Genomic DNA, 15,293 nt, shown 5'->3' on the forward strand with positions numbered 1-15,293 from the left:
TTCAATGCTTAAAATGTGAAAAGCTGAAACCAGCATTTTCCAAAAGAACTGCTACAATCTCCTGTCAGCGTCTGATGATCATCAATGACTGTGTTCTCAGCTGGGCTTTGCTATTTAGTAGTATGTTTATGATCATTCAGCTAAAGCAATAATGATTTTTAACACAGATGAAAAACAATAAGTATGCAAATGACTTCTCCAACAAACAAATTCATAATTCCAAAAACAGCCGCTTCAGTCAAGTGAAATAATATTGCAGTGATGCTGAATGTCACAGGCTTTGAGGAAGCTTTTCAAGCCCCTAGGAGCTTTTTCACCATGTAACCTGGCATACTGTACAGAAACAAGCCCAACATCGCTAATAACAACAGAGCCACCACAATTTTGATGATTAGCCACTTGTAGTTGTTGCAGACTAGATAGCGGATTGCTTTGAGCGGACTGATGAACCACAGGAAGGTTGTGTCAGGACGGCTGGTGGGACAAAGAAAACGTGTGGTAAAATCTGTGGCACAGCAGTGGACGAACTTTAATTGTCAAAATCATTACGAATTGGGGACTTATTTTCAACTTATTCAGATGTGTGTACCGGGAGACATACTAGTTCTGTTATTATAATGTCTGTCTGAATAGCATTACCAAATATACTGGTTTATGGCAGCACAGAAAGCTCTCATTGAAATCACTCAATGCTCAACTCAAAGTGATTCAATAATTCTTTAAATGATTCTCTGATTCAAAGTTGAATTTCTTGCAGTTGGAGAAGGGTTTTTTTTAAGTTGAACAATTAACATTATTATTATGCACGTTTAGTATTTTGATATCAGGTACCTTGTCAGTGGATATAAAAATTGAGAAACCATTAGAAAAACCCCTATGGGTTGACCACTAATCTACTTTACACTTAAACGAGCACATATTAGCTCTAACAGTTTTCACCATTATACCGTCTGCCTATAAATGTCTTCAGCTAACTCACAAAACAAAAAAATCAAATCTCAACATCTGAGAGATTCTTCTGATCACAGGACACTTTTAAAGTAGCCTAACACCATTTGACCAGATGCTTCCCAGACTCTTAGATATGAACTGGCCTCCTTACCAGTTTTTAATAATCATCTTTAATTCAGTTTACTTCAGCAGCTACTTCTCAAGGTTTCTGGATAGAAGGTGAGGCAACTGCGAAATTGATTATTAAACACTGATATTTGGGGTGAAACTATTTTCTTTAATAGAGCATATTTCAGAGATTTTGTGATAAAGGAATATGGGATCTGGAAATTTTAAAGGGATATAATTCTATTTATTTTTTAAGTATACATTAATGTAAGGTGGCGTATCATTCCTTTTCTGGGATGTTACATCATGTCAGGAGAAATTTAGTTTAAACCAGGATGTTTTTACTCTTTAATCAAAGTTGGAAGCAGGAAAACAAGAAGCTACCATCTATTTTCTATGAAGCACTCTGTGATGAAATGTTTCCAGTATTTTAAATGTTAATTAGATTTTTAAAAAGTGATTGTTTAGTTAGATTTATGTTTAGTTCAGTAAATAAACACATAGGGCCAGTTTTACTAAACAGGGCAAATTAGCGTGAGAGCGCAATTCCAAAAGAGCACCGATGGGCGTGGAAGTTTCTGAGGGTGATTGACTAACAACGTGCAAATTAAAGAACAAAAATGATTAGCATAGTCGAGAATAAACAATAAAAAAATAAGCCACAGTGCGTTGAAAAGAACCGGAGGCCAAAAAATGAAGGGTTGCTATAGTTTTGTTTGACTTGGTATTGCATGACTCCTAGTGGACGTTTCCAAGATTTCCTGAAGCAAATTAAAAATAACATGGCTTGTCAAATGATATGTCCAGATAATGTGTTCTGTGGAAAAAATCCTCTCCCCTCTACCACATGCTCTCTGTTCTCTGCGGTGCCTCCTCCAGCGACAACAATTGCAGCCATTTCAAGCACAAAATATTTTAAAGGGGTCATATGATGTGATTTCATGTTTTTCTTTCTCTTTGGAGTGTTACAAGCTGTTTGTGCATAGATAAGATCTGTAAAGTTGCAAAGACTAAAGTCTCAAAACCAAAGAGATATTCTTTATAAAAGTTAAGACTCGTCCACGCCCCCCTAAAACGGCTCATTTAAACACGCCCCCACATGTCTATGTCACGGTGTGGGGAGATGTGCGTAAGGTGTGGTGTCAGTAACAGTAGTAGGGTTGATTCAGCCGTGCCAGGGAGACGCTGTGTGTTTCTAGGTGAAAGCAAAAGCACTTTATTTGGCCTTCTGAAAGTAGATGCAATTAGGATTCATTTACGATTACTTACAACAGAACAGCAACGCATTTTATGGACGACTGTTTCGTGAACCTAGGAGAGGAGGTAGTTCTGACTTTGCTATGACAATCTGGCGCTTCTGAATCGACTGTAAGTATGTTTTGTTATTAGTTTAAGTATTTGCTATTGACTGTTTAAATACAGAGTTGTGTGCATCGTGTGTGTGTAACGGAGAGAGAGATCACAGTGGAGTCAGCTTTCTTAATTGTGGCTTGTGTGCAAACACATACGAGCGTCATCACTGTTTCTCGCGATTATGGTAAGGGGTGTTACATTTCCGACGAGTGCTTGCGGTGTTCGGCCAATCACAATGCACTGGGTCAGTTGGCCAATCAGAGCAGACTGTGCTTGTCAGAAGGAGGGGCTTTGTAGAAAACGAAGCGTTTGAGAGAGGCGGTGCATAGTCTACAATAATGTACAGTATTTGAAAAATAATGTGTTTGAACATTAAAGCATGTCAACATATTCTGTTACACCAAATACACAAAATAATGATCTTTAAAATAGCATCATGTGACCCCTTTAAGACATGCTTTTTGGGCATTAAATAAGGGTGCAAATGCCAGAAATGTAACGAGCGCAAACGTTAGTAAAACGCGTTGCGTGATTCATTTGAATACTCTCCTGTAAATTTTGCATCTGAAAGGGAAACTCCTAGAAATGTATATTCATCAAAAATAACTGTGTCCGTGCCTTTTCAGCGCTAATTCTTCACTGCGCGTCTTTAGTCAAATCTGACCGTACTATTTTAAATCCAAAAGACGGGTTGTGCTGGCGCAAGCTGTTAGTAAAGCTGGCCCTTACATTTTTATACTTTAGCGAAAGTGAAAAATGGTTAGAGCACTGAAGGTTGATGTAAAGACAAATGTTGCTCTTACTTTGGTTTCTCCAAGGGCTCTGGTTCGTTGCGTCCTTCACCGACAGGATTCTTCTCGGCCTCCTCACCTGTCAGCAGTTGAAGCTCTGCTTCTACTTTTCCCTTAAGGGATAAAAGAGGTTAAGCTAAGACTATCAAAGCTGAACAGAACATGCTAAAATTGCACACTGATAGTTTAGGATGAGCATTTTATTGTTTAAAGAGTCATGCAAAAATGAAAATTCTGCAGTATAATTTGTATTATTTATTTTCTTTCACTCAACATAAAGAAAGATATTCTGATGAATGTTAAAAGCACTGTTTGGAGCGAAAGGTGCTTTTTACTGCCAAGCCCCAAAAAAGCACCATGAAAGTATGATTACAGTAGTCCATCTGACATGAAGGAGGTCACAGGATCCTCATGTTTTAGCTGCTGTTCAGCATGAAGTGTATCGTGTGACTGAGTTTGAAAATGCAGAAGTGCATTTTGGTTTGGAAGAACAAAACAATATTGGTAACACTTTACTTTAAATTGATGTAGTTACATGTTAAATATAGTATTTTACTATAGTAATCAGAGTAAATTACGCATACACTGTTAGCCATTTCTGTAATTTCTACAGTTATTTACTGGGTCACACTTTATATTAGGTGGCCTTAAATACTATGTACTTACATAAAAAAATAAGCACAATGTACTTATTGTGTTCATATTGTATTGCAAAACACTTCTGCTGCTGTTGAGGTGGGATACGGGTAAGGTTATAGACAGGTTTGGAGGTATGGGTAGGTTTAAGGGTGGGTTAAGGTGTAAGGCATGGGTCAACAGTGTAATTATAAATGTAATTACAGAAATTAATTACAGCTGTAACTACATAATGGTATTTTAAAAAATATAAGTAGAATGTAAAAACATGTTTGTACACAATAAGTGCATTGTACCAAATGATTAATTTAAATGTAAGTTCTACCCGGGGATGAACCCGCGAGAGTGGAAGAGTTCTGGAGAACATCTGCGCTGTGTGTCGATGCACCATACAAGAGAATAAGACCAGCAAGCAAGGTAAAAATATACGTATGTTTGTCTGTGGGTTTTTGTCAGATTTTTGCACACCAGTTTAACCTAGTAACATTTACCCGTCAGCATGGCGGTAACAAACTTTACTATGGTAAACTGTGCTGTCAGTTCCAACAACTTTTGCCAGCTTATTGAATTACCGAATTAAAATGATTTTAACGAGCAACGCTTATCTTACATTAATATTGTTAACTAATGTGTTTTGTTCAGGTGTTAATGTTTGCCAGTAATAAAAAGTAGTTTTATGACTAGCTGCCTTTCTAGTTTTAGAATTAGTTTGTTATAATGTTATAATATTTACTGCAATTTTTTTTTGTCTGTGTGTGTTTTAAAGACAACTGCAATGAAGCATCAAGAAAGACATGAGCTATGCCAGCCACCCTGAGACTGGTAATTCATGGTAAGAGTACGACTCTGGTTTTGAGATGTTTGTGTATTCTATATGGGGGTTGCCTTTAAAAGTGTGCAATTTCTACTTGTTTTTCAGGGAACACATTTGTGTCACTAACAAAGTGGATGGCGAGCAAAGGTGGTGGCCACGGTTTTGCGCAGCACCTGGGTTTTTTCAGATGGCTATGTATTTGTTCTCCATTATGAGAGGATAAATCCAGAGGATACAACATAATGCACTGCAAAACGTCCTAAGACAGGAGAAATGGTGAAGATGCACTGTTCCAGCATTGAAAGAATGTATTTTTAAGTGTTATACATGCAATGTTTTAAATAAAGAATTTGATATTTTGTAATTATTGTGTCTGTTTTAATTGAATGCCAATAGTACCTACAGGTACATCTCAAAAAATTTGAATATCGTGAAATTTTTTTCTTGTAACTTATTTCAAAAAGTGAAACTTTTGTATATTTTAGATTCATTAAATGTAAAGTAAAACATTTCAAAAGTTTTTTGTTTTAATTTTGATGATTAGACCTTACAGCTGATGAAAGTCAAAAATCAGTATCTCAAAATATTAGAATATTTACATTTGAGTTTCAATTAATGACCATCCATACAGTATAAATTCTGGGTATCTCTTGTTCTTTGAAACCACAATAATGGAGAAGACTGCTGACTTGGCAATGATCCAGAAGATGAACATTGACACCCTCCACAAAGAGGGTAAGTCACAGAGGGTCATTACTGAAAGCTGTGGCTGTTTACAGAGTGCTGTATCAAAGCATATTAAATGCAAAGTTGACTGGAAGGAAGAATTTGGGTAGGAAAAGGTGCACAAGCAACAGGGATGACCGCAAGCTTGAGAATACTGTCAAGCAAAGCTGGTTCAAACACTGGTGAGAGCTTCACAAGGAGTGGACTGAAGCTGGAGTCAGTGCATCAAGAGTCTCCACGCTCAGACGTCTTCAGGAAAAGAGCTACCAAGCCACTTCTGAACCAGAGACAACGTCAGAAGCATCTTACCTGGGCTGTGGAGAAAAAGAACTGGACTGTTGCTCAGTGCTCCAAAGTCCTCTTTTCAGATGAAAGTAAATTTTGCTTTTCATTTGGAAATCAAGGTCCCAGAGTCTGGAGGAAGAGTGGAGAGACACAGAATCCATGTTGCTTGAAGTCCAGTGTGAAGTTTCCACAGTCGGTGATGATTTGGGCTGCCATGTCATCTGCTGGTGTTGGTCCACTGTGTTTTCTGAAGTCCACAGTCAACGCAGCCATCTACCAGGAGATTTTAGAGCACTTCATGCTTCCTTCTGCTGACAAGCTTTATGGAGATGCTGATTTCATTTTCCAGCAGGACTTGGCACCTGCCCACACTGCCAAAGATACCAAAAGCTGGTTCAATGACCATGGTGTTACTGTGCTTGATTGGCCAGCAAACTCGCCTGACCTGAACCCCACAGACAATCTATGGGATATTGTCAAGACGAAGATGAGAGACACCAGACCCAACAATGCAGATGACCTGAAGGCCGCTATCAAAGCAACCTGTGCTTCGATTACACCTGAGCAGTGCCACAGGCTGATCACCTCCATGCCACGCCGCATTGATGCAGTAATTCATGTAAAAGGAGCCCATACCAAGTATTGAGTGCATAGAAATGAACATACTTTTCAGAAGCCTGACATTTCTGTTTAAAATATCCTTTTTTTATTGATCTTATGTAATATTCAAATTTTCTGAGACACTGAATTTTGGGTTTTCATTATCTGTAAGCCATAATCATCAAAATTTCAAGAAATAAAGGCTTGAAATATTTCACTCTGTGTAATGAATCTATATAATATATGGGTTTCACTTTCTGAAATGAATGACAAAAAATATTGACCTTTTTCACAATATTCAAATTTTTTGAGATGTACCTGTATGTAGGATAAAAATAAAATGAATTCTATATACAAAAGATTACATAAAATTAAATCTATATAAAAATGAACGAATTACAGTAGTATACTGATGAATTATATTTTTTTATAGTAAGTTACTGTAAAAACAATTCAGTTTGCTACTGTAAATCTTAATTACAGTAACTTACTGGCAACAATGTTTACCTTTACTGCGGGCGGTCCAAAAAATATGGGGCGAGATTTGGCATATATAGAATGATGGAGTTACATAAACACTAGGCTTGCTGTGGTAGTTGCCGTAACATGGTGTTTGATTAAAAATAATATTACTTGCCTGCCGTGGTACCTCGTCATTTTGCTTTGTTTTTGTTTTTTTTAAATAGAAATAAAATGTATTTAGTTCAGATGGAAAACATGCAACACTAAACTGAAAATGTCCTCTCTGCTTCATAGTACAGCTATGGTTGCCAGGTCTGCATGTCAAAAATAATCCATTCCAGTCAAAAACAGCCCAATGTAGCACAATGACCATATCCCAAATATCAAAACTTAGTTTACACACCTAAAATACATATTTTACAGTCACTGTTATGCTCATTTATCATAACCTCCTTAACAAAACTTAACATCTAGAACAGTTCATAGGTAGAATGCAAAATTTTTCAATACAAGCATTTCAATGAAATGTAATTTGAATGCAATATTTCAAACTTTTAACTCACTGGGGGAAAAAACAAACCACAGCAAAAGTTTAAAAGAAATGTTGATTAATGTGTGTTGTCCTTATAAATAAATATAAAAAAGTAGCTTAATTCGGTGGGGAAAACGCAGACTTGACAACCTTGCATCCACGAGCTGCAGGAGTCAGATTTGACTGATCGCGTGTCGAGAGGAAGGAGAGATGACTGACAAGACCATGGTGGAGGATTCGTTGCTCAACAGATCCTGAGCTCATTAACAAATATCTTATCTTGTAAGATGTGCTTCCTTTACCCAGAGTGCACGTGATCACGAAAGTGAACAATGAGCGCTCATTCTGTGATCGGAGTGCTTTGGGTTTTTGTGTGTGTGTGTGTGTATTTTGTTTTGATTATCTTACATTGATGCTGTTTTTACTATTTGTTTTATGCTTGTGAAGCACTTTGAGTTGCATTTTATGTATGAAAAGTACTATACAAATAAATTATTATTATTATTATTATTCAAAAGCAGTTTAAATACTGCTCATATTGATAGTGGTATTTAATATTTTTTACATGCTCACAGCAGCATGTTGTGGATGTATTGGGAGTAGCAAGTCTCAGTACTTGCTCTGCCGCAGCATCAGCAGCGTAGCAGATCTATTCCACCGAGACCAAATACATTAATATTGTCATGCATATTACCATGCCAATCCCTCAGAGAGCTGTCATGACAGAACTAACTCTAAAACAAACCTTATCCTAATTCTAATTTCATGTAGTTCAATAATATTACTCAGTACTTATTTGTGTATTTACGCTGTAGCACTAAAAATGTTTAGCCTGAATATTGCACATATTACAATAGTAGTCATTTTTAATGTGTCTTTTGCCAGCCAACAGCTGACGTGTCCTGACATGTTACATGTCAGCCAATGAAATTGCATTTGCACTAGTGTTGCTGTAAGTGTGTTCACATCACTTTCTGCGAAAACTCCTTCCTCCTCCCCAGCACCACTTGTCTAGATCCGCTTATGGGTGGTTTATGTTTGTCTGTTTGTCCAGCCGCAGCTTAAACCAAGTTCACACTACACAACTTTACACGTCGGCAGATCGCTGTGCTGTTCAGACTACACGACTTGATTGTCTGTCTTTTAGTCTTTGTGGTGTTCATGCTACCTGACTCTATGTATATGATCCGCAACCAGGGGTTACACACTATAGGAGCTGTCAGGCAAGAAGGCGCGGCAGCACATAATATACGCGTTCTGATTGGTCATCAGACAGAAGATCAGATTAACTTCGGTGGACTTAAATTTGAAAAATGGTATTTCGCGGTTGAAATAAAACACTTTCTGATGTTTATCCATGTTCATTTTGTGCATTAAGTACATATGAAAAGACAATCGGTTCACGTGTTTGAACTGAGGCAATACAGTGATCTGTCACGACACATTGAAAGGCACGAAACGGTATTTATTGTTTGAATTTCTTTAAAAATTACTCAATTTAAAAGCTGAGAGTCCTGAGATCTTGTTGGTGATCTTCTCTGTCGGTGTGTTGTCAGTTTCCTCTTTACGCTGCGATGCATTTGTCACTGCATGAGAACGTGTAGTGTGAGAGCGGCATTGTTTTTCTTCCGGTGACCTCAACCCATGCCATCCTCTTTCACTGGCTGTAGCTCGTCACGACACCTGACACCACGTGATGTCGAGTCGGCCGACCGGTCCAGATATTTGGCATGCTAGATATTTGTTTGGCGAGGTGTCGGCGACGCGTCAGCGAGCGTCTTTGATGTATCGTTGTGTAGTTCACACATAAAGATTGCGGAGCGCCAATCAACCCCAAACAAGCTCGGTTCCTTGCACACTACATGACTGTTTAATGAAGTTGCTGTAGTTTGCACATTACACAACGAATTGGTGACTGAAGGTCACACAATAGTACACAATATTTAACTTCGAAGAATCCCCGACTACTCTGTATCTGCCCTGCATCTTGCTCTCTCATTGGTTGGAGGTTGTCACCGATGTCAGTTCCAGTCAAAACATATTTCACATTGCAAGAGTCACAGCAGGGTCCAAATATTTAGCCTGATAAATATTCTTTTAGGCTTTGACAATGCATCAGCACTTCTCTCAGATCGTGACTTTTAAACGTCATACTATGCAGTCATCGCTTACGTGAAGAGCACTGATTTGCCTCTAATTTTGGGCTTTTGTCAGCGATCTATAGAAAACTGTTGGTTGAGTGAAAATCGGGCATAAAATCATGTAGTGCATACCCTGCAGCATGGTAAGCAGATTTATTTGTTTAGTTGCACAGTGCCACCTAGTGGTAAGGAGATATTAAAAAAATTAATATTTTTGTTTATAATTTCTGAGTGGTTTGGCCAAAAATGACGAGACTGGTCTCTTGATCTGATGCAGCATACGGAGTTGAACTATACCCAATTTATCCAATCTCAGCCATTTTGGGCATTGACCATTTTGAATTATGTCGCAAAAAATGGCATATTTAATGAATGCATTGGTTTATCATCTCTAAACTCTGTATGTGTCATCGGCACCATGCTCTGAAGGTACTCGAAAAGTTTAGGGGCAGCACCACCTTGTGATCAAAATTTATTTATATTTTTAAAATATGTTAATCGCTTTTGCCTATTGTCCTGAGACTTATCTTGATAGATACCTTGGATAATGTCAAGAACATTACCAATTATGCCATAATAGGCTAAACTTCCTGTCTGCTAATTACATTTTCTTTGAAACCAAACTCTTTTCATGTCGATAGACAAACAATTTTTGTTTACCACATCAACAAATTTGCTGGCATGATGCCAAACTGCATCTGAGGCTGTATATCTGCAAAGCTTTGTGTATGCCATAAAATAATTTTACTAGTGATTGTATTTATGATTTTTCAGCCGTTTTGTGTAAAATCATCTTAAAATGTCATTAATTTTTGGAGACAGACGAAAAAAAAAAAAAAAAGTCCAAATAGCAGTTCGGACATTCTGACAAAATATCAACTTTTGTATTTTAACAGAAGAAAAATCATGCAAATTTGTAACAACAAAAGGTACTAATTGTACATTATTAGTAAATTGATGTGCAGGTCACTTACTGTAATTTCCAACTCATCGTTTTCATCTCGAGCCACAAATGGCCACCAGCCTTTAATTCTCTTCTGTTTGAAGATGTTGACCATGGGCATGTCTTGCTCATTAAGCACCATGTCAATGGAGCACTGCTTCGCTGTCTTTGCACCACGAGGAAATCGGTTCAGGTCTAGTTCAATTGCACCTGAAACAAAAACCAAACACACATGCCAGTATTAATGAAGGTCATTAGGATTGGGCCTGGATGTAAAATGACTTAACATCATAAAAATACAACAGCACACCCAAGAAGTCGTCTGCAGAGAAGTGATCCGCATCCCACACTTGCAAATTCAGTCGGGCAGGAATTTTATACTCGGTTTCGTCCCAAGAAAACATGGACTCTTTCTTTGAGATGACGATTTTCTCTTCGGCCTGTAGGTAGTCAAAGGGGTAAATGAAGCGCCAGTTGAAATTGCCCTCTCCGGTCAGCGAGTGATAGTGGACATCTGTGTCCTGCTTGTCTTCTTGTTGGCCTTTCAGCCATCTGTTGGTCACAAGTTACGGGAAAAGATTTATCTTGAAAGATGTGTATTTGAGTCTCTTCTGTTCACCAAGGCTGCATGTATTTGATAAAAAATACAGTAATATTGTGAAACATTATTACATTTAAAAAGTACTCCATCTATTCCTCCAGTCTCGTGTTACATGATCCTTCAGAAATCATTATAATTTGTAATAAAAATGTTGAGCAGCAAATCAGCATATTAGAATAATTTACTATGTGACAAATTCAGCTTTGATCACAACAATCAATTACATTGTTACAACATAGAAAACAATTATTATTATCTTGTTAAATACAAATTCTGTCATATTAAAAAAACATTAAGCTGCTTTTAGCCTTACACTGACTGGAGTTGGTTCATTTTCCGGCAATGAAATAAATAATTTAATAAATTAGCACGATAATATAGTGTATTGCGATCTCACAGGCTGACGATATGACAATTGAGCATATTGCCCAACTAACCTGTACTTGAAGGGATTTGAATGAAAAAGATCCCCTACCCTCTAACAAATATGTCACTGGATTTTTCCCCAGTGAAAATGTCATCGTCCTCCAGAACGACTTCGTCCGTGTTCCACACGATCACTCTGAGCTCAAACCTGTCAATGACCAAAACATAAGTTAGAATATCAAATATCCATCTGTATTTTGCTGAAGAATTTCACCAAGTGCTTCCTACTTCTTCGGCTTCCTTGGAGAAATATCGAGAGCAGGTCCAGGCGCAGGCATATCCTTCGGGAACATGTCCACCCACAACTCAATCCTTCCCTAAATCAGAAGCACTCATATTCATTAACGGCTCATTAACATCATTTCATTAGCAGACAGTGGTGCCGTTTAGACTCCTGACCTGCTCCATCCCAGGTTTATCTGGATTCAGGAGAGGCCTCGTCTCCACGTGCTCTGGGACGAGTTTGCAGCCGATCCGGGGCATATCTTCCCAGCGGTTTAGTACAGCAAGAGCCAGGTGTTCATCTGTCTGTTTCTTCAGTCCTGTCAGAAAAAGCATGCGCATTTGTTTTTATGTGCTGCTTTCCAGCGGGATCTCGTAACTGAACTCAATGAATGCATATTTGACGCAATGAATGCATTAATGCAATATGCAGAATAATGCGTATTCCTTCCCTTTCCAAAAGCTTTTTGAATGTACATGAAAATGCACATACCGTTTTCATCCTCTATTTCAGTCGGTCCTGTGTAAACTCTGTTCGCCACTTTCACTCTTCCCCCTGGGCCGTACTGGGGCGGATCTATTTTTCCATCTTTGCAGAGTTTGGCAAGGATTTGCGTTGGCTTCAATGGGTCCCTCCACACATTATAGCCATGACTAAAGAAAAACAGTAAGAAACATTTTATTTATCCCACCATCCCTTTTGAAGCATGTAACAGCAATATTGCTACTTCTATGCCAGCATTTTTCCATTAATAAACATACTTATATTTATAAGAATTATGAGTGTAATTTTAGTCACATGATTCTTTAGAAGTCTTTCTAATATGCTGATTTGCAGCTCAACAAACATTTTATTATGACCGTTTAGACAAAAATATGGAGTACAAAAGATTTAAGAAAGAAAGTTAAAAGAAATTAGTACTTTTATAAACCAATGACATACTAAATGTGACAGTAAGTACATTTATCATGTTACAAAAGATTTCTTTGAAAGATGATTTTTTGAAAATGTGATATTGTTACGTCTCGTTACCCCAGATCGTGACATTTTTCCATTTGTAAAAACACTTACATTTATACGATTTATAACAGCGTTATTTTGGTATCAATGAAATACTCTTTTTGTTTTTTATGAACATTTTGAATTTGTTTTTATTTTTATTTTTTTTTTGTTTGTTTTCATTTTTATCTAAGTTTTAGCAATTTTGTTGTGTTTTGGCATTTTATTAGTTTTTTTATAATATGTCTCTCTCTATATATATATGTTCATTCATTTATATTTCAGTTTTAGTTTTAGTTATTTTAGGACTTCATGACTAAATACAAATTAAAAATGTTGTCACATTTAATTTTAAAACTTTTAATTTCTTAAATAAACATTTGCCAAGTAAGAAAAGTAAAGAAACTCAGTTAGTTGCCAAGACAAGGCATTAACTTGAAATAGTAAAATAACTCAAATTAAAACTGAGAGACAAAAAAAAAAAGAATACATATTTACAAGATATAGTTAACCTAACAAAAATGACAATACTAAAACATTAAAAGAAATAAAAACTAATTCAAATATTTATTTTGCCAAAATATTTCTATTTACCCCCATCAGTACTGTCAAGTCAATTGTCAACTGCAGATTTTGTAATGTGTTTGAAAGAAGTTAGTATTACACACATTGCGTAGCTGGCGCCGAGACCACATGTTGCCCTGTGTTTGCTGTAGAAGCGGTTCTCCAAGTCAATCTTTGTCTCCCCAATCAGGTCATCGGTTCCCACCAAATCCCAGTCGTAGATGGACACGGTGAGGGTGGAATCCATTGGGAGCGTCGCTTCAATGTCAAAAGACCTGGCAGTTTGAAGTTAATATTAATCGAGTCATGAAAGAGAACAACAAAATCGAAGTGTTAATGTACTGACTTTCCAAACAAAGGGTTGAGTTGCTTAGAGATGTAGTTCTCTTTGTCCTTGAGCTCTGTCTTCCCGAGCTTGATGGCGATATATGGGTCGGCCTTCCCATTGATGTCTGCAGGATGCAGTTCTGTTGCCTGAAACAAAGCCACGCATTTGTTCAAATGGCAAAACAGGAAAAAACTCAACGTACTTCTCTATGGTGTTTAGTTCTACATACCCGGACCACATAGACGCGCACGTTGATGTTAATGGGGTCGTTGTGTGGGATGTTCTGGAACATGCCCATGTTGGAATCAAAGCCCATTTCTCTGGACACATCATCCAATACTGGGACTTTGTAGATGCACATGGATCCCTACAGTACAAACAACTCAAAGATCAGACCTCTAAACTGTTACATGTGTCTGAGTCACATTACTGGTGTTAACAAAGTACAAATCTTGTGAGGAAAAACAAACTGGAAAAACACATTTCATAGAAAGATGTTTATATTATTGATATAAACATTCATAAAACTGAATAATTTGGGGACGGATCCATTATTATTATTATTTTTTATTGCAATTTTATTGTAACTTAAAGAGGTTACTTACAATGACTACAATGATCTTTTTAATTTTAATTCTCCTTAAGTTTTGTTTTCACCAGATAAAAAAACAAAAAAAAAAACATACTGACCGACTATTACTAATTATTATTAATGTTATCCAATTACTATTATTGCAATTCTTTTTTAAACAGGTAATTCTAAGAAGAAAAGTCAGAATTGGGAGATATAAACTCGCATTTCAAAATTATGAAATATAAATATAAACACAGAATTACGAGAAATAAACTGTGAATTAATTTTGAGAAGAAAAGTCTGAATTCAGAGTTTAAAATTCACCTTTTATCCCACAATTCTGACTTTTTTGTTTCTCTCAAAATTGCTTTTGCTGAGATTTAAGTTTATTTCTCAGACTTTTCTTCTCAGAATTGCAAGAAAAAAGTTGCAAATAAAACATTTTTTTTTATCCCGTGGGCAGAAATGGGCTTCCATAGTTTTGTCTTAAGAACAAGCAACATTCATGAGAAATATTACGGGAACACACACACACAAAAAAAATTCTTCAAAAAATTCTTATTTGATTCAAATAGTAGTTAATAAGAATCGTCAATGTTTCAGACACATACAATATCAGTCAAAAGTTTGAACAAATTGACTAAATTTGGTAAATATTCTGATCTTAAAAAAAAATGTTTTGACAAACACTTTTGCTTACAGATCTAAATTTGTTATATATACAAAAATACTGCCTATCAACAGTGTTATTATCGCTAACTAAAATTAAAACTAAAATAAAAATGAGCTACTCTGAGCTCAAATAAAACAGTAGTTCTGATTAGATGTTGTCACTCCATAATGCCCATATTTCAGTTTGTGTTATTTTATAGTTTTAGTGACATTACTATTAATCTAAAATGTATAAAACAGTAATTATAAAGCAAGAGTAGAATTGTCCAATTGAGTATGTAGTGCAAGAGAGAAGATGAGAGTAAGCAATGAGTGAAACAAACCTTGAATTTGCCAATAAGTCTGTCATCATCTGCTGCATTCTGCTCAACATCAGCATCATCCGAACACTTGCCTCGATAAAGGTTGAAAGTGTGAAGCCAATCTTCAAATGAGTTAAACTCATATTCAAGCTCTTTGCTGTACATCTATGGAGGAAACAAGAATCCCACATTGTTTTACATCCACAAAGCATCCCATACGCTCTCCAAACAGACACATGGACTTTTGCTATTTTATAAGTAA

The 15,293-nt window shown here is 36.7% G+C and overlaps 1 protein-coding gene across 1 annotated transcript in view; it reads right to left on the bottom strand.

The window, feature by feature from the left end:
• Window positions 1–293: 293 nt before the first annotated feature.
• The window catches only part of LOC306850670 (otoferlin-like), a gene marked incomplete at both ends in the record, with an annotated part of 36,628 nt that continues 21,628 nt past the window's right edge, over window positions 294–15,293 (bottom strand). Inside the window, 12 exon segments of the mRNA XM_079386447.1 lie at window positions 294–474; window positions 3,216–3,316; window positions 10,374–10,552; window positions 10,653–10,894; window positions 11,419–11,517; window positions 11,598–11,686; window positions 11,769–11,911; window positions 12,085–12,245; window positions 13,260–13,430; window positions 13,502–13,629; window positions 13,713–13,850; window positions 15,053–15,196. Of these exon segments, the coding sequence (XP_079242573.1) occupies window positions 294–474; window positions 3,216–3,316; window positions 10,374–10,552; window positions 10,653–10,894; window positions 11,419–11,517; window positions 11,598–11,686; window positions 11,769–11,911; window positions 12,085–12,245; window positions 13,260–13,430; window positions 13,502–13,629; window positions 13,713–13,850; window positions 15,053–15,196 (1,776 nt within the window).

Source organism: Barbus barbus (genome assembly GCF_936440315.1).
Source record: "Barbus barbus genome assembly, chromosome: 30".
Taxonomy (NCBI): domain Eukaryota; kingdom Metazoa; phylum Chordata; class Actinopteri; order Cypriniformes; family Cyprinidae; genus Barbus; species Barbus barbus.